The sequence below is a fragment of the Anguilla rostrata genome, chromosome 10, assembly GCF_018555375.3.
Source record: "Anguilla rostrata isolate EN2019 chromosome 10, ASM1855537v3, whole genome shotgun sequence".
NCBI lineage: Eukaryota > Metazoa > Chordata > Actinopteri > Anguilliformes > Anguillidae > Anguilla > Anguilla rostrata.
Window position 1 is genome coordinate 11,024,376 of NC_057942.1, and position 27,112 is coordinate 11,051,487.

General features: G+C 50.2%; 2 protein-coding genes and 1 non-coding gene across 4 annotated transcripts in view; all 3 read left to right on the top strand.

Moving 5' to 3' along the window:
* The window catches only part of ep400 (E1A binding protein p400), a 29,611-nt gene extending 8,547 nt beyond the window's left edge, over positions 1–21,064 (top strand). Inside the window, exons 11-49 of one of the 2 annotated variants that reach the window (XM_064354029.1) lie at positions 294–352; positions 465–519; positions 667–756; positions 1,447–1,554; positions 1,707–1,900; positions 1,993–2,170; positions 2,261–2,397; positions 2,767–2,936; positions 3,117–3,291; positions 3,965–4,101; positions 4,259–4,445; positions 5,717–5,886; positions 6,389–6,585; positions 7,625–7,876; positions 9,545–9,718; positions 10,038–10,193; positions 10,767–10,864; positions 11,610–11,911; positions 12,080–12,282; positions 12,480–12,649; positions 13,291–13,487; positions 14,016–14,127; positions 14,550–14,819; positions 15,385–15,462; positions 15,776–15,910; positions 16,010–16,054; positions 16,166–16,319; positions 16,743–16,978; positions 17,080–17,253; positions 17,545–17,592; positions 17,731–17,867; positions 18,011–18,067; positions 18,215–18,293; positions 18,393–18,587; positions 18,778–18,823; positions 18,945–19,051; positions 19,573–19,774; positions 20,231–20,334; positions 20,756–21,064. In XM_064354029.1, the coding sequence (XP_064210099.1) occupies positions 294–352; positions 465–519; positions 667–756; positions 1,447–1,554; positions 1,707–1,900; positions 1,993–2,170; positions 2,261–2,397; positions 2,767–2,936; positions 3,117–3,291; positions 3,965–4,101; positions 4,259–4,445; positions 5,717–5,886; positions 6,389–6,585; positions 7,625–7,876; positions 9,545–9,718; positions 10,038–10,193; positions 10,767–10,864; positions 11,610–11,911; positions 12,080–12,282; positions 12,480–12,649; positions 13,291–13,487; positions 14,016–14,127; positions 14,550–14,819; positions 15,385–15,462; positions 15,776–15,910; positions 16,010–16,054; positions 16,166–16,319; positions 16,743–16,978; positions 17,080–17,253; positions 17,545–17,592; positions 17,731–17,867; positions 18,011–18,067; positions 18,215–18,293; positions 18,393–18,587; positions 18,778–18,823; positions 18,945–19,051; positions 19,573–19,774; positions 20,231–20,334; positions 20,756–21,049 (5,882 nt within the window). In that variant the 3' untranslated portion in view covers positions 21,050–21,064. The remainder of the gene's footprint in view (positions 1–293; positions 353–464; positions 520–666; positions 757–1,446; positions 1,555–1,706; positions 1,901–1,992; positions 2,171–2,260; positions 2,398–2,766; positions 2,937–3,116; positions 3,292–3,964; positions 4,102–4,258; positions 4,446–5,716; positions 5,887–6,388; positions 6,586–7,624; positions 7,877–9,544; positions 9,719–10,037; positions 10,194–10,766; positions 10,865–11,609; positions 11,912–12,079; positions 12,283–12,479; positions 12,650–13,290; positions 13,488–14,015; positions 14,128–14,549; positions 14,820–15,384; positions 15,463–15,775; positions 15,911–16,009; positions 16,055–16,165; positions 16,320–16,742; positions 16,979–17,079; positions 17,254–17,544; positions 17,593–17,730; positions 17,868–18,010; positions 18,068–18,214; positions 18,294–18,392; positions 18,588–18,777; positions 18,824–18,944; positions 19,052–19,572; positions 19,775–20,230; positions 20,335–20,755) is intronic. The other variant, XM_064354030.1, reaches the window with a different exon arrangement.
* On the top strand, positions 12,831–12,961 carry LOC135233820 (small nucleolar RNA SNORA49). The gene has a single exon (XR_010323954.1). It is a non-coding gene; the product is annotated as a small nucleolar RNA SNORA49 (small nucleolar RNA).
* Positions 21,065–21,763: 699 nt separating the features above from the next.
* Positions 21,764–23,836, top strand: LOC135264949 (E1A-binding protein p400-like). Its single transcript, XM_064354033.1, has 4 exons — positions 21,764–21,904; positions 22,746–22,886; positions 23,002–23,076; positions 23,367–23,836. The coding sequence occupies exons 1-4, from the start codon at positions 21,806–21,808 to the stop codon at positions 23,679–23,681; spliced, it is 630 nt and encodes a 209-aa protein (XP_064210103.1). The 5' UTR covers positions 21,764–21,805; the 3' UTR covers positions 23,682–23,836.
* The last annotated feature ends 3,276 nt before the right edge of the window (positions 23,837–27,112 follow it).

Below are 27,112 nucleotides of genomic sequence, written 5' to 3' on the forward strand. Positions count from 1 at the left end.
TTTGTTTTTGTTCAACAAATAAGAGGGAACAGACAGACCAAACATAATGCAGATTACATAATATCCCTCTCGACCTCCCCCCGCTATCTTGGTAAACTTCAATCATCTGTGACTGGAATACCCAGTTGGACCAGACTGCATATGTGGGGTAGAGCTGGTAAATGGAAGGTTAATTAAGTACAGCGATCTGGTATTGTGAGCAGGTTTTCTGAAAAGCAGTTATGGGTAAGGCAGAGCCTTTAAGAGCAGCCCCTGGTTGGGTCGTAATGAGTTATTGATTAAACGTGTTGCAGGACAAAGCGTGAAATCGGCACAGACCCCCGGGGAGAAGCCCGAAGACGAAGCCCGCGCTGTAAGAGCCTTCTTTCTCACCTGCATGCAGAATCTGTTCTTTCTGTGAGATACATATTTCAATTTAAACATTCCCTGCATATGTGGGTAATTTCATGAACTTTGTTTAACAGGAGTCATCTACCAGCAGAAAGCGGAAAGCGAGTTCTTCAGTAACGGATGAAGAAGGTACATGCAGCAAATGTGTCCTTGTCTTAGTTTGGAGGGGGGCGAGGGGGGGGTTGCTCATCATGAGGAGTGCCCTTTACTGTGGCTGGGAGAGGGGTTTACATTGACACTGGCAAGTTGTGACCGGTGATGTTCCCTGGGTTGTAGCCGAGGACGAGGAGAGCACCATAGAGGAGCAGGAGGCCATGGAGGCAGTGGGAGACCAGCAGGCAGAGCTGGCTGATCTCACTAAAGAAGGTACACCATAGAGTAAAGCGTATTTGCCCCCTTCCTGATTTCCTCTATTATTTCATATTTATCACTCTGAATGGTTTCAGATTCTGAAAGGGATCCTCAGTAAACAGAAAATACATTTTATTTATATTAAATTATTTATTTAATGAAAGAAGTTAGCAAGCACCCACATCACCCTTGAAGTAATTGCCTCTTTAGTTACTCAATCAACCAATTAACCAAATTTACTTGATAATTAGATTCTGTTGATTGAATCTGATTGAGCCAGGCAGCCAGCGCTGTTAAATCTAAATGTCCAAAGAACTGCAGGCCTCTCTAATCTCTGCGAAGGTCAGTGTTCATTACTCCATAATAAGGCAGAGACTGGGCAGAAATGGGATTCATGGGAGAGTAGCAAAGCGGCAACTACTGCTAAACAAGTGAAACATCAATGCTCACATTTACAAAAAAGCTCCTGGATGATCCCCAAGCCTTTTGGGATAGTGTTCTATGGTGAAAGGAGTCAAAAATATAACTTTTCGGAGGACATGGGTCCCATTATGTTTGCCATTTAAGCAAATGCAGCTTATCATAATCAGAACATCATACCAGCAGTCTGGAAGGGGGCAAATATTTTTTCACGGCGCTGCAACATGGCATTTGCGTAATGAATGTAGGAGTTTTCTTCACCCCCTATCCTGCCTTGCCTTGCAGCGGAAATGCCGCTGGACGCGCTGAAGAAGCAGTACGCCGGTGCCTACGCGGAGCACTTTGAGTGGCCCCAGCCCAGCTCCCAGAGCGACGACGAGGACAAAGACGAAGGTGAGCGGCCGCTGCCATTTACCCGTAGGAGGGTCACTCGTAGTGAGAATCACTACACTAAAAACACCAGCAGGGAAGTGCGGTATAAATGAGAACAGAAGCCAGTTACCTGTCTGTGAAACTCATTTCTGGGCTTCCCTGGCCTCACACAGAGATGGAGGAGTCCCCGCTGGACAGCCCGCACGAGGCGGTGCTGATCGACTCCCTGCTCAGCGTGGAGCAGTATCGCGGGGCGGAGAAGGTCACCTCCCCCGGGGCCGACGGCAAGGCCAAGAGGGACATCGCCGAGGTGGCCGCGGCGACCGAGCTGATCCTGCCCAAAGGCAGCTCCAGGACCATCAACGCGGTCAGTCTCTCGCCTCTGATCCCGGGGTTGTGGGTAGAACGCTACTGTACGGTATTTGCGTGGCTGACTCCGCCCACATCTCTGTCCCTCAGGCGCGCAGCCCCGCCCCCTTCCTGCTGCACGGCGCGCTGCGGGAGTACCAGCAGATCGGCGTGGACTGGCTGGTCAACCTCCACAAGAAGCACCTGAACGGCATCCTGGCCGACGAGACGGGTCTGGGGAAGACCGTGCAGACCGTGGCGTTTCTGGCCCACTTGGCCTGTCAGGAAGGTGGGTGGGCTTTACAATGTGGAGGAATGTCCTGCTTCCACCATTAATCCAAACGGTTATCGGTACTGGAACCTGTGTTCTTTGCTGTAGGAATCTGGGGTCCCCATTTGGTGGTTGTGCGGACTTGCAAAATGCTGAGCTGGGAGATGGAGTTCAAGCGCTGGTGCCCCGGGCTGAAGATCCTCCTTTATCTCGGAAGCAAGAAGGAGCGCAGGTTTAAGAGAAAGGTAGCTATTTCGGGTGTTCCTTAGTGGTACTGTTGTTGCTGTTGGTGTCGTGTGTCTATGTCATGGATCAGAAACAAGTTGTTCGGTTCATTTATGCTTTTAACGCAAGGAATTGCCTGTCTGTGGTTTAGTCCGCCCTGACACAGGTTCATTTACAAGAAAACTTAATCTCATTGAAGAAGATTAACATCCAGCTGTAGCTTATGTGCACCAATAATGACTGTGATAGCGTGTGTACATTGGCCATCGTGAGTCAGAGCCGGTTTGGAATATGGCGTGAGCAGGCCAAAGACCTGTTCTGACCTTGCTTGTCTTGCTGTGGTCAGGTCTGCTGTGCCTCTAATTCATGCTGTGCCTCTTTGCCCACAGTGGTGGTCGGAGCCCAACAGCTTCCACGTGTGCGTGACGTCTTACAAGCTGCTGCTGAAGGACCAGAGGGAGTTCCTCAAGAGGAGGTGGAAGCACCTGGTGCTGGACGAGGTGCAGCTCATTAAGAACATGACAGAGAAGCACTGGGATGCCATATTTTCCCTTAAGAGGTGCGTGGAGCAGGTCCCTGCCATTCAAAGAAGCCTCTGCTCACTGACTGCAAGGCTGTAGGAGGCCCAATGCCCACATGATGATGGAATAACACCAGCATCCTGTTTCTGTGGTTATGCATCATCAAACTTAAAACCAAGTTTCAGTTTGAACTGACAGTGTATTGAACCTTTTTCCAGTCAGCAGAGGCTCCTTCTGATCAACACGCCACTGCAGAACACGCTGAAGGAGCTGTGGACCATGATCCACTTCCTGCTCCCCGGCATCACGCGACCATATCTGGACTTCCCCGTCAAGGCCGGCACTGACCAGAACCAGGACTACTGCCACAAGCTGGTCATCCGCCTGCATAGGGTGGGTCAATCTGCTCACACTCCAGACTCTCTTTCACGGAGGTGTACTAGCCTGTTCCCTCCTTCACTGAGGTGTACTAGCCTGTTTCATTCTTCACTGAGGTGTACTAGCCTGTTTCATTCTTCACTGAGGTGTACTAGCCTGTTCCCTCCTTCACTGAGGTGTACTAGCATGTGCCCTCCCACATGGTGTATGATGTTTTTAGGTCTACTCTGACTTTTCCATTTGAAAAGCATCAAAAGGTTAGGAGGTCTTACATATTGTGAATAGTGCCTGTATGTCCCTCTTCATGATGAATTGCAATGGGGGGCATTTCATGATACAGACCTGTTCTGATCAGTTATGATATTAATGCCACTCTCAGTTTATGGCACTTTGTTTTGGTGTTTGTGTCCAATGGCACTTCTGATGCTAAGATTGCTAGTGTAATCTTTGGCTCTACACTGGCGTTCACATTCACAGACATCTGCTCTTGGTCACTCCCTGATGTGCATGTTATTTCTTGGAAGTGTGAATCATGCAGGAGCGCGGGTCGTGCTCTTCCTGAATGTGTGATATTGTCATTGCGTCATTGCGCGCCAGATGAGAAGAATAGGTCCGTGCTCCTCTGAAAGTGACGGTGAGAGGCTGTTCTCAGATCAGTGAATCCTCTCGTTCCCGCTCTCCTCCGCAGATGATCCAGCCCTTCATCCTGAGGCGCTCCAAACGGGACGTGGAGAAGCAGCTCCCCAAGAAGTACGAGCACATCCTCAAGTGCCGTCTGTCCAACCGACAGAAGAGCCTGTACGAGGACGTCATGACGCAGCCAGGGTGAATATCAGGATGAACTCTTCATTAATTTATCTAACCTTACAGTCAAGCTCAGGAGGAGCAAAACTCCTCTGAGGCGCCCGGGCTGTAGCTGCCTGCTGCCGCCATTGGCTGTGCTTGCCAGTTTGAGTCCAATGCGCTGCCTCTCTCCCGCCAGAGCTCAAGAGGCCCTGAAGACGGGCCACTTTGTGAGCGTGCTGCAGGTTCTGATGCAGCTGCAGCGCATCTGTAACCACCCGGAGCTGCTCCAGGCCCGGGAGGCCCAGAGCACGTACGTGTCCCAGGCCCTGGAGTACACCACCGCCTCCCTGGTGCTGGGCGCCCTCCAGCGGGACCCGTGGAAGGTAAGGGGCGGAGCCACCCGAAATTCTTAGCACCTCCCACCTTGGTTTTTCATTTCTGTAAGGAGGTCAAGTCAACTGGGTTTTCAGTTTAAATTGAGATTTAGTATTGTACAAGTTTATTTCTCTGGCATGGCCACCCGTGGATTTTGATTAGACCTGACATAGCCTAAATGCTTTTAACATTAATTCGTGTTACCAGTTTTTCAGTCAGGAGTCCCACTGGGGTTGTCCTCATTTGCAGTCTCTTAACTCGGCCTGTTGAGCCTGAATTTTAACGACATGCTCGCTGTTCAGTGGAATGTTTTTCTTTTTTCTCTTTCTTTTGTTTAAATGTCAATATTTTTCCATTTCAAGTTTCTTTCTTGTGCTTTTACTTTACTTTTGCTGTCAACCGGAATCCATAGCTGTCCATCGTGTTATTTCGGTGTCTTCACACAAATCGATCAGTCTTTGTGGTCCGCCTCCTCGGTGATGACGGACATGCTGGTTGATTATGGAATGCACCTTTCACTCTGTCTCTCTGTTGTCTGTTACATAGAATAGGATATTCTGTGCGATTGTTCTTTTTTTTGCCGAGACCTTTTTGTGTGGACGTTTTTAGCACCATCTGAAGTTTTTTTTTTCTCTTTTTCTTTTTACTGATCGTTGAGCTGAAGATAACTTAAAAACTTTTAAAGTGCATTTTTCCAGTTATTGGTTTTTTCATCCGACTTCAAAGTAGAATTTTTTCAGGGAAAGGAAAGCACAGCAGTGCCCCCAGGGTAAGAATGTAAGATTGTTCCGTCTACCGGTGAAGCCACATAGGCATGTTAATTGGCAAAAAACAAATAAATGCATTCAGCAGGACAATTACAGTATAGTATATTTTGATATAATCCATGGCATTTTTATAAAATTCATTTTAAGTTTCTAACTTTTTTTTTTTTTTTTTTAGTACACACAGTGTAGTTGGTAGTAGTTAATATTATGCTCGTTTAGCATGCATCACATTAATGTACCATGTAATTGTGTCCGTGTCCCTGAATGAACATCCCCATTACTAAATGGCTAAGGTAAGAATAGCAGGGTGCTGATTTTTTTTGAAGAACGGTTTTGTGTTGTTTTTCATTTGGCGTATTTGTTACTCCACAGCCAGTGTAAAGTAAGACACTTGGCATAACCTGGATACGAGAGAGAGCCCTTTAATGTTCTCCTGTTCAGTTTTCTTTGACATCAGAGTTTCAGTTTGATCTCGGTTTCGTGCTGAATGCTCCGTTTGATCTCTTCCCCAGACGGTGGACCTGTCCATATTCGACCTGGTCAGTAACGAGACCAGGCTGACGCGCTACGAGGCGGAGGAGGCGGTGCCCAAACTCAAGCTGTCCCGGCAGCTGATGGAGGAGATCCACGGAGCTCCTGACCCCCCGGCCAGGCCAAAGCAGTGCAAGATCAAGCCCATGAGGTCTGCACACCCCCCTCCTCCCCCAGCTCCGCACCTGTCCTCCATCTTCTCTATTGAGTGAAATGTCTGCTGTGTAGCTCTTTGTCTCAACCTGCTTGTGTATGGTGCTGTATACAGTGTATGTGTGCATGTGTGTGTGTTTATATACTGTGAGCGCCATAATGTTTGGGACCAAGACATACATTTTTTTGATTTGGCTCTACTCCACAATTTTAGATTTATAATCTTAGCCACATGTGAATTGTTCTGTTAAATCTAAAATTATGGAGTACATAACCAAATCAAGAAAAAAAGATTTCTTTGTCATAAATGTTACAGAGATCAGTGTGTGTGTATGTATGTATGTGTATGTGCGTGCATGTATTGCTGTATATGTTGTAAATATGTTTGGTGGGTCGCTCAAGGCAAAGCTGCATTAGCAGTGGAAGTCTGATTTATGCAGGCATTGCCTGTACGCGTGTGAGTGCCGTGGCTTGATCACTGTCTGTTTGTGGCCCGGCAGGCTGTTCCAGCCCGTGCAGTACGGCACCAAGCCGGAGGGCAGAACGGTTCCGCTGTCCAGCACCCTGGCCCAGCGCACCCCCACGCCGACCACGGCGTCCGCCGCCACCACCGCCACGGCGTCCCAGCCGGCACAGGCCCGCGGCAAGTCCCCCGTCCTGACCACCGCCACCACCACCTCCACCACCGCCACGCAGGGTAAGGAAGCTCCCGCATGGCCCCTCGCATGCCCCTGCTGGTTTTTACGGGCCGTGGTTTTTGCGAATTCACTCACAGATTTGCTTTAACGCCGCCAGTGTGCTGTGCTCCCTGGAAACCCCGCCCCCACAGATTAATCTTGATAATGAGAGTTTAGAGGTATGCCTTGGTGCAGAGGAAAACTCCACTCTGAGAGAGAGAGAAGCTCTTGCTATTATTGCAGCACGGATCTGCGTAGATCCATTTGAAGTTGATTGCACCCCAAACTGCAGTTTAATGTCATCATTCTTCTGCATCAGTTGAAATGTGCACGCTCTTCAATAATGACGATACCTTGTGGTTTTCCCTAAACCTCTGCTATCTCCTTTTCTATATTGATGGCTGTGTTTTTTTCTGTGCTTTTTTCATGGTAAACATTGTACATTTTGTATCATTCAATGTTTGTCTCCATTAAGTGACTCATTGATTTTTTTTGTTGAGGGCTTCACTGGCAGACTACTTTTTAAGAGAGAGCTGCTTTTTTATAGGGAAGAACAACTGCTCCGGATTCTGTATGTTTTGGCAAATTTACTGATCCTTTTTTGTAGCAGACCGTAAGCTTGTATTACTCATTTTTTTCTTTTGTTTTCCAGAATATATACTTTCCATTGTTACTAAAATCGTTTCTTTGGCCGAATGTTTTTACGTAATTTTTTCCTGTTTTATCTGCAGAACTTTGTGTTTAATGCTTCTTTTCTGTTTGGCAGTGGCGCCATAAGGAGAGTGTTTTCTTCAGATTATTCCTAAAAGTGCATATGACAACCGCTTTAGTTACCCTGTGGGTCTGTCCTGAGCTGTGGAGAATTAAACTCACACAGGGTGGAGAACGTCTTACGGTCTTACCTGCGGCATCGCGCAATTGAACCAAATGTAACCAGACAAATGAAACTAAACCCAGCCCAGTTAAGGCTTTAAGAGCACAATAGAGGGTGGATACCCTGGCAAAAACCTAACAGCAAGCCAACCCCCCCTCCCCAACCCTCCCCCTTGTCCTTCGCAGTGGCTGGGATGGCCTTACAGAAAGCCCAGACTGCCCCTCCTGCGAGCAGCACCACCATGACCCCATCCGCCGCGGCCGGCCTGGGGCTGGGCGGGGCCGCGGGGGGCGCCGCGCCCCGGCTAGCCGCGCCCGCCGCCGTGCAGGCGCCCAGGCCCACGCAGGCGCCCCCCCAGGGCCCCGCCCACGCCGTCCAGCCCAGCCTGCTGCCACAGAGGCTGGTGCTTACCCCCCAGGCCCAGGCACGCTTGCCTAGTAAGTGGCCTCCCCTCCACACCTCCCACTCCTGGCACAAACCGCAATCGAAACGGGGAAAAAGCTGGGCTTTCTCCGGGACGCTGCTGAGGTGGGTCTGGTCTGGTTTCGGTCTGGTTTGCCATTTGGTTCCAGCAGGGTTCCCCCATTCTCCAAATTTCTGGACAGTATTACCATCTTGACAAGTGATGGAAATTGGTTATGTTCTGCTGTGAAAAGTCGAAAAATAGCGTTTATCTGTTTCTGGATCTGGGTTCATTCCAAAGGTTGTACAATGAGTCAGTGGCATATCGTTAAGTCGCTAGCTTTGTGCAATTTCCTAGTGATGCCAGTTTGCCAATACATTGACTAGCTCATTGGCGTACACTCCAAGCCCACTGCCAAAAGTCTTTGGAGACTGGTATTTGCTGAAAAAGCATGTGGTGCCTGCACAGATATAAAATTTTTTTTTCCTTAAATATGAAATGTACCCTTAGTGTTATTGAAATAGATTGGGAACACTGTGCTATTTGTGTATTGTCTTTATTTTCGGATGGTAATACAGAGCATAGTGATGAATTTGCCTAGCAAACATGCCTTCCTTCAGTAGAAGGGCTTGTCAAGGCCTTTCTCATGCTCTAAAGCACCATTTAAGTTTGACAGTGAAGGTTGTGATGGGGCCAAAAGCCCAAAGGGACCAGTACCAGAACCACTTGAGCAGCATCCTGTCGACAGCCCTACCCTCTCACTCCTCTGAGTTCTGCATGTGTCCACAGATTCCAGGTCTGCTGTTAAACATTTTTCTCATTTCCGTTGTGTTCATTTACTCACCTGTCTTTTCTCTCAGACCGTTTCTCCCGTAAGGATACTAATCCTCAAGCTTTGTTCTTTTCTTGAGGATCAAGCAGGATCAAGCTCTGTAATGTCTCTTTTTAAAGATTTTTTTCTCCCCCCCCCCCCGCCCTCCCACCCACTTGTCTTGTGGCGTTTCCCTCCCCAATTGTTGGTTGTTTGAACGGAGAGCCGTGTGCACTGCCCAGCACGTTGGATGTGCCACTCCCTCGACCCGAGACCACTCCCCCCGTCCGTACTGTATGAGAAACAGGGAAAGGAACCCTGTTCAAAAGCACAAGTCACATGACAGAAATCAGACTCATTTTGAGAACCGGAATTGACCTATGATTACAGTGTGAGCCATGCATTGCAAATCTGGTTTCCCTAAATCATTTACAAGGCCACTGTGTAACCATGGTAATCGTGCATTGTTGAAAACGCAGTTAAGTGCAATTCACTGCGCTAACTGAAGATCTGTTTATTGCAGGGTTCTGACTCACCTGAAGTGATGCTTTTATTTATTATTTTATTATTATTATTATTATTTATTTTATTTTTTTCTTCATTTTTTTGCTTTTTATTTATTTTTTTCACCCTATTCCTTTCAGGGGTGGGTAGAGGGTAGGTACTGATACTGTCCTCTTCTTTCGGAGAGCATCTTGCCTCCTGTATAACCCACCCTCTGACTCTGCATGTCTGGCTGCTCTCTCACCCCCTCCACTAACTGAAACGCGGGTCGGTGTGTGTGCTCGTATGTGTGCGTGTGCGTGAGAGAGCGGCTCTCCTCTCCCCTCGCCGCGCGCCCCCACGTGACCGGCGCGGTGTGCGTGTGTGTTTCCTCCCCCCCCGCTGAAGGTGGCGACGTGGTGAAGATCGCCCAGCTGGCCTCCATCGCGGGGAGCCAGAACCGCATCTCCCAGCCCGAGACGCCCGTCACGCTGCAGTTCCAGGGCAACAAGTTCACCCTGTCCCCCAGCCAGCTGCGCCAGCTCACCACCGGCCAGCCCTTGCAGCTCCAAGGTACACTCGGTAATGTACCCCCAGATCCACCGCACCCTCTTCACTCTTTCCTCCTCCTGCACTCTTACAACTCTTACAACTCACACTCTTAGTTTCACCCAGCCAGTATGTTCTGAACAGTGCCAGAGTTCATACAGGGAATTTACTGTGCTAAACTAAGCATATTGCTCGATAGTGTTTATTTCATTGACTCTCTTTGACTTTAGTCGGTGAACTCGTTCCGCTTCACGCGTGATTAATCGATGGAAAGGCGAGTTTCCTTGTGACAAGTGGCTGTTTAATTGTGTCTCTGCGTGTCTGTCTGTGGTGTGTCGTGCGCACTGTACAGGCAACATCCTGCAGATCGTGTCGGCTCCCGGCCAGCAGATCCTCAAGCCCCCGAGCTCCATGGTGATGCAGACGGTGCCCCCCCAGACCCTGCCCGTCCCGAATACGGCGGCCACCCCCGGCGCCCTGCCCCCGGCCACCTCCTCCGCCCCGCAAGGTTAGTGACCCAGGAGGTCGGCCGTCTGCAACGGGGCACGCCCTGTCAAAACTCAACACCGCAAATTAGCGCTATTGATGCTGCTTAACAGTTTTTACTGCAGACACTGTAGTTTTCAGTGTTTGCAAGCGGTGCGATGTTATGTTGGGTGAACTGTCTGTTCTTCCAAAGCCACTCAGTTCTGTCTTCTCATGCATGCCTCTCAGTTAGAGTGAACGAAATGAGCCCCTTTTCTCCTTACTCTAAGGCCAGCGGTGCATTGGGTGTTCTGATATTGACAAGCAGATGAAGTGAACCCAGCTCGAGTGCTGGCTGGTTGTCTGGCACTCCTCTTACCATCAATATTTGAGTTCTCTGCTGTAATCTCAGACAGAGACTATCCAATAAAGCTAAATGTTACGAACTCCAAAGATGTAATGAAACTAAAATAAATAAAATGATTGGTACAAGGCAATTAAGTCTAAATGGAAAACGTGTACCTATATGCCTTGAGTGGTGCATACTCTGTGACAAGCTGACTGTTTTAAAACCTTCTAAAGTTTTCTTCTAAAGTATTGTCCCTTCCTCTTCAAGCCCCTGGGGTTGTAGCAAAAGCCACGGTCACGACGGCGGTCTCTGCAGACCAGGGCACCAACGCCAAGCCCACGCCAACACCTGCCGTCGTCCCACAGGTACTGTGCATCCGCACCTGCCTCCCAGGTTTCTTAAAACACCGATCTTTTGCCGCTTTGCGGCCAATATAAGCCAATATTTCCAGACTCCAAGCAAGCGTACCGGTTATATGGATTTTCTGCCATGGCTCTTTAAAATGCACTGGTGGTTGTATCTGATAGATGAAAATGGAAAGCCTGCATTTTTCTCAGTTTAGCATATCTATATTGCATCTTTCAGCAGCGTGAAGAAAGTGATTATTGCCCTTGGCGGGCCGCTGCGTGTATTATGATGCACTCTGAATGTCCTCTCGCTGTGTGTGTAGGAGTCCTCAGGACTGCTGTGTGTGTTCTGATGCACTCTGAATGTCCTCTCGCTGTGTGTGCAGGAGTCCTCAGGACTGCTGTGTGTGTTCTGATGCACTCTGAATGTCCTCTCGCTGTGTGTGTAGGAGTCCTCAGTACTGCTGTGTGTGTTCTGATGCACTCTGAAGGTCCTCTCGCTGTGTGTGAAGGAGTCCTCAGTACTGCTGTGTGTGTTCTGATGCACTCTGAATGTCCTCTCGCTGTGTGTGTAGGAGTCCTCGGACTGGTGGGTTTTTCTGATGATAATGAAGCCTCATCTGTGTTTTTTGGTGAGGGTCCTCGGACTGCTGTGTGTGTTCTGATGCACTCTGAATGTCCTCTCGCTGTGTGTGTGTAGGAGTCCTCAGGACTGCTGTGTGTGTTCTGATGCACTCTGAATGTCCTCTCGCTGTGTGTGCAGGAGTCGTCCGAGGAGAGGAACCGCCTCACCAAGGAGCGCCTGAATCGACTCTTCGCTGCCAACGAGCGGCGCTGCGCCCGGGGGGTGCTGTACGGGACCGACCTGCTGCAGGCCTGCGGCGTCTCCGAGGGCGACAGGCCGCCCCTCCCCTCCTCCGTCCGGGGACCCGGCGGGTGGAGGTGGGTGGGGAGGGACAGCTGCCTGAGGGCCCGCCGCGCGTGCGTCTCCTCGACCTCCCACCTGCGCTCCGCCCTGATCTCCGCCCGGCAACAGCAAGAGGCCGCGGAGCAATTGGCTAAGAGGTAACGGGGGCGCGGCCGCCCGTTTTCCGCGCTGCTTTTGGGTTGCCTCAGTGGGAGGGGTGTGACAGAAGTGGGATGTCAAAAGAAGCCTGAGTGCCGCTTTAGAAGTGCAAACGTCTCTGGTTTCCATGGTAACCCCGCTGCCTGCTGCATCCTTCTCCCGTCCAGGTTCTCCTGTGTGGTCCCTGCTGCGGTGGCCCCTCCTCCCCAGCTGTACGCGGCCAATCCCGCGCCTCAGTTCAGCCTGGAGCAGAAGGCGTTCAGACTGCGGCTCCAGCGGGCCTCGGCCCCCCACGTCAGCGAGATCCGCCGCCTGGCCTCGAGCCGCCTGCTCCAGTTCCCAGACCTGCAGCTGCTGGAGATGGACTCAGGTGAGCTGGGCGGGCCTGGGCAGCCCTGGGACTGTGCTTGAGGAGATAGGGCAGTGTGTGTGTGTTGTATATGTATGTGTGTGTGTGGAATGACGTGTGCTTTCCCAGGTAAGCTGGAGTCCCTGTTACTGCTTGAAGAGATAGGGCCGTGTGTGTGTGTGGTATATGTGTGTGGAATGACGTGTGTGCGTTTCCAGGTAAACTGGAGGCCCTGGCTGTGCTGCTGCACAAGCTCAAGTCGGAGAATCGGCGCGTCCTCATCTTCACCCAGATGGTGAGGATGCTGGACATCCTGGAGATGTTCCTGGACCACCACCAGCTCCCCTACGTACGAGTGCACGAGAACCTGCCTTTGGAGGAGCGACAGGTACCTGCTCTCAAGCCTCCCGAGCTCACAGCTCTGCTCTCCCTACCGTTCATCCTTCTACTTTCCCAAACACTCAGCATTCTGCTTTACCTAACACTCAGCATTCTGCTTTACCTAACACTCAGCATTCTGCTTTACCTAACACTCAGCATACTGCTTTCCCGAACACTCTGTATTTCGCTTTCCCCATCTAACACCAGTATCTTCTGCTGCAGTGAAGCACTCTGGCTTAAAGGGGATAGAGTATTGGGCTCTCTTCCCTCCTCAGTGGACACCTGTGTTCCACTTGGGGCCTAAAGAGAAGCCAACAGGGGGCGCCCTCTCCCCTCTCCATCTCCTCCTCTGTACTGTCTCCTTGTTTATGAACTTGTATCCAAGCTCATGAAGGCACTTGTAAACTTTCTCTTGCTGTTTTTCCTTCCTCCTTTGTTTCCCTCATCCTAGCTCAGTGATGCATCTGAGTGAATCGTGCCGATGGTAAAAGAATGAATGCAGCGAGCGTAGCATGAAGGACAAGCACTGAATCAATGCAACTGAAGAAAAGGATTCTGAAGTGGTGTATAATACCGTAGTCTGAATTGCTGAAGTGCGCGGCTCTGTCTCCTTCCCCGCCCCCCCGCCCCCCCCCCTCGCTGTATTAGGAGGAAATGAAGCGCTTCAACAGGAACCGGCAGGTTTTCTGCTCCATCCTCACCAACCGCTGCGGCTCGGCCGTGGGCCACGTCTTCGACGCCGACACCATCGTCTTCTACGACACCGACCTCAACCCCAGCATGGACGCCCGCACCCAGGAGTGGTGCGACAAGATCGGGCGCTCCAAAGACATCCACATCTACAGGTAACGGCACGCACAGAGCTTTTTCTTTCTGTGCTTTGGTTCAAATAGTTTTTTGGAATGTAAGATTCAGATATGAAGTGATTTCCTCCCACAAATCCTTTGGATTTCAATCTTTTAAGATCACGTACTGGGGATTCAGACGGAGTCCAGTGTGTCACTGCCGTCATAATTCCTGTCTTGACTGATGTGGTGTTAGACATGCCTCCCACTGGGAAGGCAGGATTTCAGTCAGCGGGGTATCCCCTACCTCATTGCTCAGTAGAGCCCCCTATGGTCAGTTGGATACTTGCGGTCTGTTAGGGTCCGACGTGTTAGCCGCACAGCCCGCAGCCGTGGTAACCGGGCAGCTCAGCCGGTAGAATGCTAAATATGAAGGGCAGCGGATGACTGAACGGCCCTAATTGACGGGGGGGAGCGGGGGGGTAGCCTGCAGTCATGGGAAGCGTCTTAATTAAGAAGGAGCTTTTCCAAATCGGGAAGAATAATGGAGAATTAACAATGGTGCGGTGCTCCCTCCTTTTCGCTCAGGTTGGAGAGTGGAAACTCCATAGAGGAGAAGCTGCTGAAGAACGGGACCAAGGACCTGATCCGAGAGGTGGCTGCTCAGGGCACTGATTACACCCTGGCTTTCCTGACGCAGGTACGCTAACGCGCCCCCAACCCAGTCACAGCCTCTGCTTTATATACCACACACTGCACTGCATCCAGTTTGGTGTGCTAAAACTGCATGTCCTGGGATGGATAGGCAAGTTCCCCTCCCTCGCTCCGGGACCTGAGTCCAGTTTTGGACACCGGCATTGACGTAGGGGATACAGGAACAGCTCATTCTCTCCCCTCTCGCATTCAGCTGGCCTGCTGGCCGTGGGCAGGTGGCTCGCAGCGTTCTGTAATCCTGACTTTCCTGATGGCGGTGACAGATGGGTTTTAATTAATGAAGCAATTAGCAATTAGGTTTTTTTTTGTTAGACGTTCACCCTCAATTGCTCTGACTGTCGGACTTGCGAGTGAGTGGAGCTTATGGGAGCCGCGCCCGTAGCCTGACTGCGGCTTGTGTGCTTCCAGCGGACCATCCAGGACCTGTTCGAGGTGGAGTCGGGCTCCGGGGAGAAGGTGGAGGAGTTTGTGGTCCTGCACCAGGAACCCTCGCCCTCCGAGACCATCTCCCCCCGAGTGGCCCGTCCGTACATCCAGGCCCTCAACAGCATCAGCCAGGACGCCCTGGAGGAAGAGGCGGGCCACGCGGAGGACGAGGAGGACTTAGAGGAGGAGCCGGAGGTCAGAGGTCAAGCGGAGACATCCCAAATGGAGGAGCTGGCAGCTGTGATGGAGCAGGTAACATTCCAGGCGGGAAACTAACTTTTTTGTCCGCTGGCCACTGGTGCAACGAAAAATTCACCAGCCAATTTCACTCTTACCAGACAGCTAGATGTTTGGAATAGAAGAGAACCTCCAAATGATGGGTGGTTACCTGCCAAAGTGGCTGGTAGACAAACTTAGCAGCCACAGATGAGTTTTACCAGCATTTGGCTGGTGGTCGGTGTTGATTTCCCACCCTGGGAACATTACATTACCTTCAGGCATTCAGCAGATGTTACAGATTGCATTTATATGTGCGGCTCATCAATATTTAACTGAAGCGATTCAGGTTTGTTGCCTTGTTTGAAGGGTACAATGGTAGCGCCCCAACTGGGAATCGAACCCGCGACCTTACAAGACCCATTACAATCCCTGTTCCATAACCATCACGCTGCCCTGCCGACCGATAACAAGCTCGGCGACGCGGGATTTTGCTGCTCAGCTCAGTTTCGGCAGAAACGCGGTGTGTGTGTGTGTGTGAGATGCCTCCAGCACACTAATGATGCGTGGCTTTTATTATTTTTTCCCCTTTCATAACCAGTTGACTCCTATTGAGAAATACGCCCTGCAGTACCTGGAGTATCTGCATGTGAGTGAGGATGAAGAAAAGGCCGCACTGGTAAGAAGATATACATTGCATCTGACGTCTTGTGTGGGCGGCCATTTTGTTTATTCAAGGGTTACGTGAGGTGCATGAGATGATGGGGGTTAATACATCGGTGGTAAAATCGCTCGGGATATCAGAAAGATTGAAGATGTGTTGAAAGCCACGAGGGTTTAATTTGTAGAGATATTTGAGAACAGCCTGTCTGAGAGTTCAGTTGCTCGGGGAATTGTGGGACTTTATGAGATTCTCTCGCAGCGCTGAACGCGGTTTGGCCGTGAAAACCGAGACGGCTAAAGCACGTTTGGGACTGATTTGTGATCCGCAGGAGCGGATCGACTGCGCAAAGAAATGCTGGGAGATTCAGCATCTGCAGAAGCTCAAGGCCGAGGAGGAGGAGCGTCTGATTCTGGAGGAGGAGGAGGATCTCTTCACCTACACCAGAGAAGACGCTTACAACATGGTAATGCGTCTCTCCTTCACACAGCTCATTAACAGTCCTTGTGTTTTTGTTCATAGGACCAGGAGAAAAGGTATCAAACCATTTTTTTTCGTTTTTCAGGAGTACGTCTTTGATGGCGAAGACGGCCAAACGGAAATAATGCCGGTAGGTGAACCTTTAATTGGCCTTCGACTCTTGCTCCTCCAGCCTGGAAGTGTACACGCGTCCCCCCCGTACGCGTTTTTAACACGCTCTTGACCTCGCTCCGGGGCGCAGGTGTGGACCCCGCCGACGCCCCCGCAGGACGACAACGACATCTACATCGACTCGGTCATCTGCCTGATGTACGACACGGTGCCCATGCCCGAGTCCAAGCTCCCGCCCGTCTACGTCCGCAAGGAGCACAAGCGGCTCAAAATGGATCCATCTGGTACGGCTGCCGCTCCAGTACCCCGATGCGCATTTATAATCAAAAAGGAGCACATTAGGGAAGCCTTAATGGGCCAATTTTCACCGTGATCCCTGTATTTTTATATTATTTTAATAGCTTGTATTTGGAAGCCCCTGTTCATTTTTTGTAGACCAGCTGTTGCAGATTTACTGTTGGGCGTTTAATGGTAAGGGCAGTGATTATTACAGGCAGTCTGAGCTGGCTATTTGCGGTTTACGAGTGCTTAGGTGTGTTAATGGCTCTCTGTCACCGTTTTGTCTGCGTGTGTGCTCAATTCATGTTTTTTTTTTCTACGTGGTGTGTGTATATGTATGTTTATGTATGTTGTGTTTTTGTGCGTGTGTGCGTGTGCGTGTGTGTTTTTGTGTGTGTGTGTGTGTGCGTGTCTGTGTGTTCACGCAGCAGCAGGCAGGAAGAAGAAGAAGGGGCACGGGGAGACGGTCATCCCGCCACGCTCCCTCTTTGACAAGGCCAGCATGCTGAAGGTGCGCCGCGACGGAAAGGACCAGAAGAAGAACATCTCCCTGAAGCAGCAGGCGCCCTTCGCCAAGCCCCTCCCCTCGCTGGTCAAGCCCGCCATGGAGGCGGGGCAGGACAACCCGGAGTGGCTCATCAGCGAGGACTGGGCCCTGCTGCAGGTGAGGCTCTGGCCACGCCCCCTCAGGCCGCCTTCTGAAGCGCGTCATCACCACCTGTTTCATCACCCCTTCCCTAAAACCACTCCCTCTACCCCTCTCAGGCGGTGAAGCAGCTGCTGGAGCTGCCCCTGAACCTCACCATCGTGTCTCCCGCACACACCCCAAACTGGGACCTGGTCAGCGACGTGGTCAACTCCTGCAGCCGCATCTACCGCTCGCCCAAGCAGTGCCGCAACCGATACGAGAACGTCATCATCCCGCGGGAAGAGGGCAAGGTGAGCATGCGGAGGGCAGAGGGCGAGGGGCATGGGAGGCTGTCGTGGAGCCTCCCCTGGGTCACCTCCCATGGGTCACCTCCCCTGGGTCACCTCCCATGGGTCACCTCCCTTGGGTCACCTTCCTTGGGTCACCTTCCTTGTTTGCTCTTTCCTAGTCTTACTGGAGCCCTGGAGAAACTCAATAAATCATATGTGCATTCATTTTTCTTTAGTTCGCCTTGGCATATTCTTTCTATTTTATTTTTGTTAATTTGTGTTTCTTGATGCTTATTCATCTTTCTGTTGCAGTTGGTGTATGAAGCGAACCCGAAGAAGAAGACCAAAAGCATCTACAAGGTATGTCTCGCTGTCTCTTCAGTCTCCCGTTTCACTGCTTTACCTGTATCAAAGATCCATGAGAAGTCCTTTCAGCTCAATGTCTCGGACTCAGACTCATTTCTGAGCTCTCATTTCATGCACGTCCTTCCGTAACAGTCCAAAAACAGCCGGCCGCTACGCACCTGCCAGATCTACACCCAGGACGACAACTCCACCCACATCCAGCTCTACAACAGCCGCTTCGAGCTGATGAAGATCATCGCCAGCAAGAGGAGTCCACCCATCAAACCACTGTAAGCACAGGGGCCCCTACTCGCACGATACATGCGTCATCCGTCCACTAGGGGCAGCAGCATTTCCATTTCCAATAACTCCATTGGTCAGCGGTGGAATGGCCATGCATTTACCAAGCGTGTTTTTCTCTTTTTGTTGCCAGGCTGGGTATGAATCCATTCCAGAAGAACCCGAAACACGCCTCCGTCCTGGCGGAGAGGTAAGCTCAGCTTCTTAGATCAGCAGAGGACGTGATTCTTCAAACTTATTTTTGGTCCCTTTTTTGTGGTGAAGTTTTCCATTGTAAAAAAGCAAAAATGGATTGTGGGCCTTATCTGAACCAGCGCTCTTTTCTCATGCCCTGCAGCGGGATCAGCTACGACAAGCCGCTCCCTCCCATCCAGGTGGCGTCCCAGCGCGCCGAGAGAATCGCCAAGGAGAAAAAGGCACGTGGAGACGCACCGAGCACCACGTCAGCGATTGGTTAGCGGTTGCCGAGGTAACAGAGGGGTGTTTAACTCCAATGTCTCTGCCCCCCTCCCCAGGCCCTGGCGGAGCAGCAGAGGGCGCAGCAGCTGGCCCAGCAGCAGCAGCCGCAGCCGGGGACCCCCCAGGCCCAGCCGGCCACGCCCCAGCAGCAGCAGCCGCAGCCCGCGGCGGCCGGCCAGGCGCAGCCCCAGGGAGTCCCGCAGGCCCAGGCCGTCGCCGGGGCCACCGCCGTCCCCAACCCCGCCGTCCTGGTGAGGCTCCGCACCCCCCTCCCCCCTGCCTCTGCCTCTTCGGGTTTATTTACTTAGCAGCCTTATCAGTCTGAAGCTCAAAGCCCCTCTACACGAGCGCGTTAAAGCCATCGGCACAGCGTCGTAAGAGTGTGTCTGAACGAAGGAAGTGCGCCCGGCTCATTCCCCTGTGCCGCCTTTTCTCCCTCAGACGGGCGCCATGAAGACGGCCGTGGTGGGGACCAGCATACAGACCGGTGAGTGACGGGGCAGCCCCTGGCTCTGGGGGCACCCTGCGGGTTAGGGGAGGGTTAGGGTTGGGGTCAGGGTTAGGGTTAGGGTCGGACTCACCACACGCCGCTCTCCTGTCCTCCGTAGCCACAGTCGCCGGGAACGTGGTGGTCAACACAGTGGCCGGGGTCCCTCCCAGCCCCTTCCAGGCCAACAAGCGCCTGGCCTCGCCCGTCATCCCCGGGGCCCTGACGGTAAGCGCATGTACACAAAACGCACGCAAACACACACACACACATACACACCACACCCGCACATGTACAAAAACACGCTCACGCGCACACACACACGTACAAAACACGCACATGTACACACACACGCACACCACACACACACACACACACACACGTACAAAAACACACGCACACGTCTTTTCTTTGGGCTTTATATAGATTTTTTGTAAACCAGCGCTATTGATTTGAAGATTCTCAAAGCTTAACCGCGAAACGCTCTTCACAGGGCGAACATCTGAATTTATATTTGAGCTTTGATGAAGGAGGAAAATCCATACAGATGAGTTTCTTGAAGAACTCCAGAATCGTTAAGTGTAATTGAATCCTGCAGCGCTGCAGTTAAAGTTTCAGCCTGTTCAGTCGTATTCTTTATTTATTTTAAATCATGTTACTTCAGCTTAACTTTGCTTTTCTAGAATGAGCGCAGTTTGTCATTATAGCTGGAGTCTCCTAAATATTCTCTTGTCCCCCGTCCCGGACAGACCACGGGGGCCGCCGGGGCGCAGGTCGTGCACGCCCAGCAGAGGACGCTGCCCGCCGCCGCCGCCCCCGCCGAGGTGGTCGCCATAGCAACGGGCCAGAGCATGAGGGTGGTCACCCCGGCGACGGCCTCCACGGTGGTGTCCACGAGCCTGACTCCGGTCCAGACGCAGACGCGGCCCCTGGTCACGCAGGTCACGGCAGGTACGCGCGTGGACAGGGCCCGCCGTTCGCAGCTCGCCGCTTCTGGTCATCTCCGCTTTGCTCCGGTTGGCCAAAGCTCTGTTTCTATGAGCTTTCAATGAAGAGAGCCCCTCCCCAACGGATATAACAGACTTTACTTTGATATTATGAGGTGGTGACGGTTGTCTCTGTCTGTTTTGTGTGTCTGTTACAAAGCGGGTATTTTTGCATTCAGGACTAAGACTTGAAGCCTGTTTTAATTCATTTTAATTAAGTCCTATATTGCGGTGACGTCTTGCTTGGCGGTCTGGCCTTCTTGACTGCTGGCTGCATTTACTGTAAAACATACCAGACGCTTCAGTTCAATCCGATATTCTTTGCTTTCAGGCTTGTGTTTTTTGTGCATGTAGCTTTCCGTTCACTCGAGGATGTTGGATACGGAGGAGAGGTTTGTTCACCCGCTGCGTTTCTCCACAGCCCCTGGAATGGTGGGGAAGCCCATGACGCCGGCCCACCTGCAGATGCTTCGCCAGCAGCAGCTGCAGCAGGCCACCCCCAAAGCCGCGGGCAAACCCCAGCAGGTAGGCCCTCCTGAAGGAAGCGGCGGAGCTTTTCCGTTTATCGCGTGTCTGCGGAGGCGGCCGTAGCCACGCCCGTCTGTGTCGTTCAGAGGGAACCGGTGGGCAGGAAGTGCCGATGGCACGCACGTTGCGGTACTTGTGGAAAATTGACTTTGCGCCCGGTTCTTTTGTTTTTTTTTTCCATAGGCCGGCACTAATGCCATTTGAATTGTTTTTCTGTGGAGTGTATGTGTGTGTGTGTACATGTACAAGAGTCCTCAGGGAGGATAGAGGTCCAGGGATTTTGATGCAAGATTTGATTTGAGCGCTCGTTCAAGCGGTCAACCTCCAGGGTTCTCGGTTGTCATACGTGTGGGGAAGGCCGGCGCGGTCGGTAGCGTTCGCGTTCTGCTCGGCCTGACCGCGGTCGCTGTGTTTCCAGGAGCTGATCAAGCTGCAGAAGCAGAAGCTGCAGCTCCAGCAGCAGCAGCACGTGGCGGCGGCCGTGGCAGCGGCCACGCAGCAGCAGAGCCAGCAGGGGGCGCAGCAGCCGCAGCAGCAGCAGGCCGCTCAGGTGCAGCCCACCCAGGCGGCGCAGCCCAACCCCCAGCTGACCGCCGTGGCCGCCCCCAGGGCCGTGCTGGCGGGCACCACCGTGGCCAACCTGCCGGTGGCGCGACTGGTGAGTGACTGGAGGCTGGAGCTACCAACCGCTCCATTGAGCCGTGCCTGCTGACCTTAGCCACAGAAATGCATTCGGCATGAACAACTATCGCCAATGTTAGTAAAGTTACTACAAGTGAATGTTAATCATTTGTAATGCTAGCAAAGTAACTGAGTAAATGTGTAATGTTAGCTAGGTTACTCTAAGTAAAGTTTGTAATTTGTCATTTTAAAGTAACTAAGTGATTTTATGTTTGTAAAGTTACTAGAAGTGAGTGTTAGTAATTTCTAAAGCTAAAGTAAGTAAATTTGCAATAAAGTAAAGTATGTAAAAGTAAGTTTGTAGCATCAGTGAAGTTTGTAATGTTAGTAAAGGAAGTATAAGTAAGTTTGTAATGTGTGTAAAGTATATGTAAAATGTCAGTTTAAGTATGCGTAAATTTGTAATGTTAGTAAAGTAAGTTAGCAATGTCAGTGAAGTAAGTCTGTAATGTCAGTAAAGTAAGTATAAGTAAGTGTGTAATGTCAGTAAAGCTGTAAGTAATTGTTTGTGACTGGATGACACTGACGCTCCTCGTCTTCCTGTCCCAGCGAGTGCCGGGTCAGACCCAGCCTGCCCCGCCGCAGATCCCGCTCACCAAGCCCCCGGGGGTGCCGGTGCCCGTGGTCTCCACCCCCGTCACCGTGGCCATCGCGCAGAAAGCAGGTGGGCCCCCGAACGCTCGTTTGGCCCCGCCCCTCCGCCCCACAGTGCTCCCGCCCCTGACCCGTCTCTCTGTCTCTCTCCCCTCCCCCTCCCACAGGAGTGGTGACTCACTCCTTCCAGCAGATGCAGGTCCAGCAGCTGCTGCTGAAGAAGCAGGCGGCTGCAGCTGCGCAGCAGAAAGCCGTGCAGCCTCAGCAGGGCGCGGCCACCGTGCAGCAGAAGGTGGGGGTGGTGGGGGGGCTCTCCGCTAAGACCGCTGCTCTCCAGGGCCCATGCCCTCTGCAGGAGAGCCACAGCTGCTGTGGTGTTCCTTCATAAGGCTTTTCAAGCCAGGATGATCTGGTGCCAACTGTTCATTTCTTTCTTACTTATTTTTATTTAGTTTTTCCCCTTTTCTCGAAAGTATTGTCATTACTGGTAATGTCTAGTTCTTTCCCTAAACTGCAAACAGTTTAGTCTTCTTTTGTACCCCCAAATAATTTTAAAAATGTATACATTTGGCTCCATAATGTTTGGGACAAAGACATATTTATTTTTTTCTTAATTTGGCTTTGTACTCCCCAATTTTAGATTATCAAATAATTCACATATTGAAGTGCATAGTCTCAGCTTCTATTGAAGGGTATTTTTTACACATTTCGATTTTTCCACAGAAAATTTACAGCACTTTTTATTTGTAGTCCCCCCATTTTGGGGCATAATGCTTGGAACAAAAGGTGTCACAGGTGTTTCTGATTAGTCAGATATATTAAATTGCTTTCTTAGTGCAGATATGAGAGCTTTCAGCATCTGGTCTTGATTCTAGGCTTTTGATAGCCTTCGATAGGAGTCTGTTATTGGCGTTTGCCAACATGAGAACCAGAGTTGTGGCAATGAAAGTCAAGGAAGCCATTATGAGGCTGTATGAACTCACTGTATATAAGTGTAAAAACAGTACCCTGTAATGTAAGTGAAATGTGTTGATAGCTATGTCCAGTATTGAGTGTAAAGGGCCTTCCGTATGAGAAAATGGCTGCTCTCGTACTCTTGCCTGACCCCTGGCTTCCTGTCGGTCGGGCTGCAGCTGGCCACGCAGCAGGTGACGGTGCAGACCCCTCAGCCCGCCCAGCAGCAGCAGAAGGTGACCTACTCCGGCATCAAGACCCAGTTCTTCACCACCACCCTCGCCCAGGCGCAGAAGCCCGCGGGGGCCCAGCAGATCCAGGTAGGCCCGTAACCCCGGGAGACGGCCGTGCCCGAGACAAAGCCAGATATCGGGAAGCTGAATGTGTGTAACTTTTCTTTTTAATATTGAGTGTCATTCCAAAATTATCCTGTAGGTTGCGAAGCTTCCCCAGATAATGCAACAGCAACCCACTGTGGCCAATATCCAGCAGATAGTGTCTGCATCTCAGGTAAGCGTTCGCCCAGCAAGGATTTTCCGGAACCTTCGAGAAAAATCCCAAAATCTTCCGAAAAAGCGCCCTTGCTTTACCGCGATATCTCTACATTCTGCCTCACTTGACCTCTGGCTTTGTTTGCTCTGAAGGGAAGGGGGGTGTCTTTCTGACTTTATTACCTTTTCTTATGTTATAGCTGGGGAGATAAGTTGGAAAGATTGTATACATGCAAAAGCCATCTTAAAAATCCCCCTTGTTCTTCCTTCCTCTCGCTCTGCCCTCTTGCCCCCCCTGGTGGCCCGCAGATCCAAGCGCAGCCTCAGACGGTGTCCCTGTCTCAGACGGTGCCCTCCGCCCAGCAGCAGGTGCAGGTGATCCCCGCCGCCACGGTGACGGCCCAGGTGGTCCAGCAGAAGCTGATCCAGCAGCAGGTGGTGACGGCGGCGGCCGCCTCCCCGCAGATCCAGACCCCGCCCCCCCACAGCCCGGCGCAGCAGCAGCCCGCGACGGCCTCCGCCGACTCGCCGGTGCAGCAGCAGGGCAAGGCGCAGGCCCGCTCTGGGGCCGCCATGCGCGTCAAAGCCCCCGCCAAGCCCAGCGGCGGCAGCGGGGGGAGCTAGGCCGACCGGCGCGGTGCGGTCCCCACCATGAAGCCTCCAGCCACAGAGCTTGTGTATCTCTCTCTATCTTTCTGTCTTTCATCCCCTCTCTCTCACAACATCACACACACACACACACACACGCTCACCAAGGTATTTCTCTGAAATACAGTGAAATGGGGACATTCCTCTCTGTAATCAGTGTATTTGATCTTCGGGTGCCATGGAAATGCAGACTTGCCCGCACACATACACACACACACACATACACAGTCAATCGAATGCAAGAAATGGGCCCCTTCTATCCTGTGTGCTGTTCATCTGTCCCCGAGCAGAAATGCACCCTTAAGTGAAGGGCGAACCCAGAATGTTCTGCCTGTGTCTGCAGGGAGGGCTGAGTGTGTGGGTAGGGGGGGGGAGGGCCTCACAGTGGGGGGAGGACGAGAGTGAAGTGCAGTAGAACCGCAGGTCTTTGTAATGGCGGCATCTACACGATGGCAAATTTTTTCCCCCCTCGTGCCGAAGGCCAAGCTCACCTCGGAGTTGACCACATTCGAGGTCATCCACTTGCTGCGCTCAGCATTAATGACAGTGTCTACCTTTCTTTCCAATAAGATCATCTTTTTGAAAAGTGTAATATAAAACGTGCAAGTCCATGGGTGGTCTTGGTTGCGGATACCTGCGGGGTATAGGCAAATTTGGAATTGGGGAAGGGAATAAATGTGAAGTCTTGTGTCTTTATTACGCCCCCCCACCCACCCCTCACCCCCAGGCTCGCTTTCCTAGCCCTGGCTTCATCTTGCCTTTTTGTTCAGATTTTTTAAAATTGTAATTTCATTTTTTATTTTTTACTTTTTATTTTTGTCACAGTGGTTCATTGTCCCTTTCAGTTACTTAATCATGGTCGGTTATGAAACATTTTGCCGCCATAACAGTCGGGCGATGGCATTGACAGCTTCCACAGAACAGCACAGATAAAGGTAGTTGAGGTAGGTATCCGGACTCATCTTCTAACTAGTCTGTAATTGAAGCACACTCAAATTTAATTGGTGAGCAGCTCCTAGATACCCTTGCATCCTGGTTTATTAAAAACCCTGGCTGTCTCTAGCTGGTTTGTCTAATGCAAAAAGATCCAGTCGCGATGGATCAGCATTCAAAAAGTGACTTTGAACAGATGGAACAATAGTAATAGACAATGTACTTTTATACTGTGATGCTACCGTATGGAATTTATGAAAATAATTACCCTCACCTTTCTGAGATGGGCCTTTGAGGCCCACTGCCCAGTGATCACAATCCATAAATGAAAAAAAAGTGTGGAAGATTCCTTTTTTTTTCCCTTTCCTTTTTTACTTCAGGAGCTTCAGTTATAAAACGACGCATTTTGTTATCAATTATGGTTACTGGTGTCTTTTGTACGTTATGAATATGCTGTAAAAACAGGTAGTAAAGTCAAGTGTTCCGTTTATCGTCGTGTATTTTATCGCTGTATTGAAAGACGTGTAAATAACCTATTGAAAAAGACATTTGTATTTGTAAAGTAGTCGTGTTCATTCTTTTTCCAATCTAATTGTAATAAAGTGTTTGTTTTTATACACGGTGTGACATGGCATTCCTGCACTCATATATCGTTGTTAACAGGGAATTAAAACCAGTTTTTTATTTTCTATATATTTTTTCTTTTTTTATTATGAAGGTCAATAGACTTGACTGTGCCCTTCATATGGAATTCAGATAGTTTGGGGATTTTTGTGAATGAAGTCATGCAATCAGGTGCACAGATTGCATAGTTACTTGCTCCAGGTAGTGTTAGATTTGTATGGAGAATGGAAAGTGTACTGACACAGGAAAAACTTGCTGTGCTGTGATTAAATGGCACAAACACACCGTTGGATAATATCTGTTCACACAGACTAGTGTAATTTCCTTCCATGCCATCAAGCACTGCAAGAGTAAGCATGTTTCAGTAAGAAAATCTCTATTTTCTGTTCTTTTATCCTATTATAAGCATTTATATATAAGATCACCACTGTAGTGCTCATGCACAGATTCATTTTACTGACTATATAATCAGTAGTATTTTCCGGACTTTGGATTTAACGCAGCATAAGAAGACATTCTTGATTTCATTTTATTTCTACAAAAGCTTTTCTCCCCCTGGAGATGAATGGATTAAGGCTCATCCACTGTGGCACAGTCCTTGTTGAAATGAAAATGGTGGGGGGGGGGGGGGGAAACTTTCATTCACTCCCGAGAGCAGTGCAACCAAGTAAAGGACACGACTCCTCGATCCAGCCCTCCATGTCTTACAGCTGGGCTGGTGCTGCTTTTCAGTGAGGTAGGACAACAGCTTCACGTGTTCTCAGTTCTTCCATTCGACCAATGTCCTGTATGCACACCCTTTATTTGTTTATACCAGTATTTTTACTCTTAATGTCTATAACCAAACACATACCCATATTGACACATGAAATGCCAGTTTTTTGTCAAACTGAGGTGTTCCAGACTTTCAGAGGTGAATAATTAAACGGGACTAGATAAATGAGTCGACTTATCTGTATTTATGTGGGTAACCACTGTTGGCTACCTGTCTTGCTCTATTTTATTTCAACAAGGAGAGACTAATTTTGCGCAACCACATGAGATGCCTGCAATATGCTGCCTATGCATAATAGCACAAGAATACTTATTTAGCCCTAAATTCCCTTTGCTCCTAATGCTGAGTGTTATTGTGGGATGCCTCCTGGTCTTTCAAAATAGCATTTAATCACACTAATGGTATACTCAGTGACTTCTTTTTAATGGAATTAATGCTTTTAGCAATTTAATTTTTTGCAATTTCAACCTACAAGAAATATCAAAGGGTTGTTCTGAAGAGAATTACTGCATAAAAACTCTCTGACTACTTATTACATCTTTTCTGCTTTCTAAGTGTTTGCAGTAGGTGTCCTCTTGTCCTTCAAAACATTTATTGGTACCGTATGTACAGTTTCTGATGAATGCAGTGCTATTTCTGTCATCCAAATGATGAGCATTCCCTTTACTAAAGCATTTCAGAGACGATGGGATCAAAACATCTTACGCATTCTAAATTTAGATGAAGTAGTAACCAATAAGCCGGAGGTAAAATGTGAAATGTGATTCTAAAAGAACGTTACATAAAACCGAAACATTGCCGATTTCCAACCATTTCGAAAAGAGAAGTGGTGGTGGACAAAAAATGTATGTGTTCTAATTGAAATGGCTTTTCTAGTAGAACTTTATGATGAGGGTATGAGTGGGCCTGGCTTTCTGAGGGGGAAACCACAGAAGCCCAGGGAATGGAGTGGACACAGGTAACACTTGTGCACTTTGCCTTAATGAATCTAGACATGCTCAGTAAAGTGGTTATTTACACAAGTGTTGCCAAGTCCTGTCAAAGCATTCAGAGTGATCAGATCAACAATGGCTAG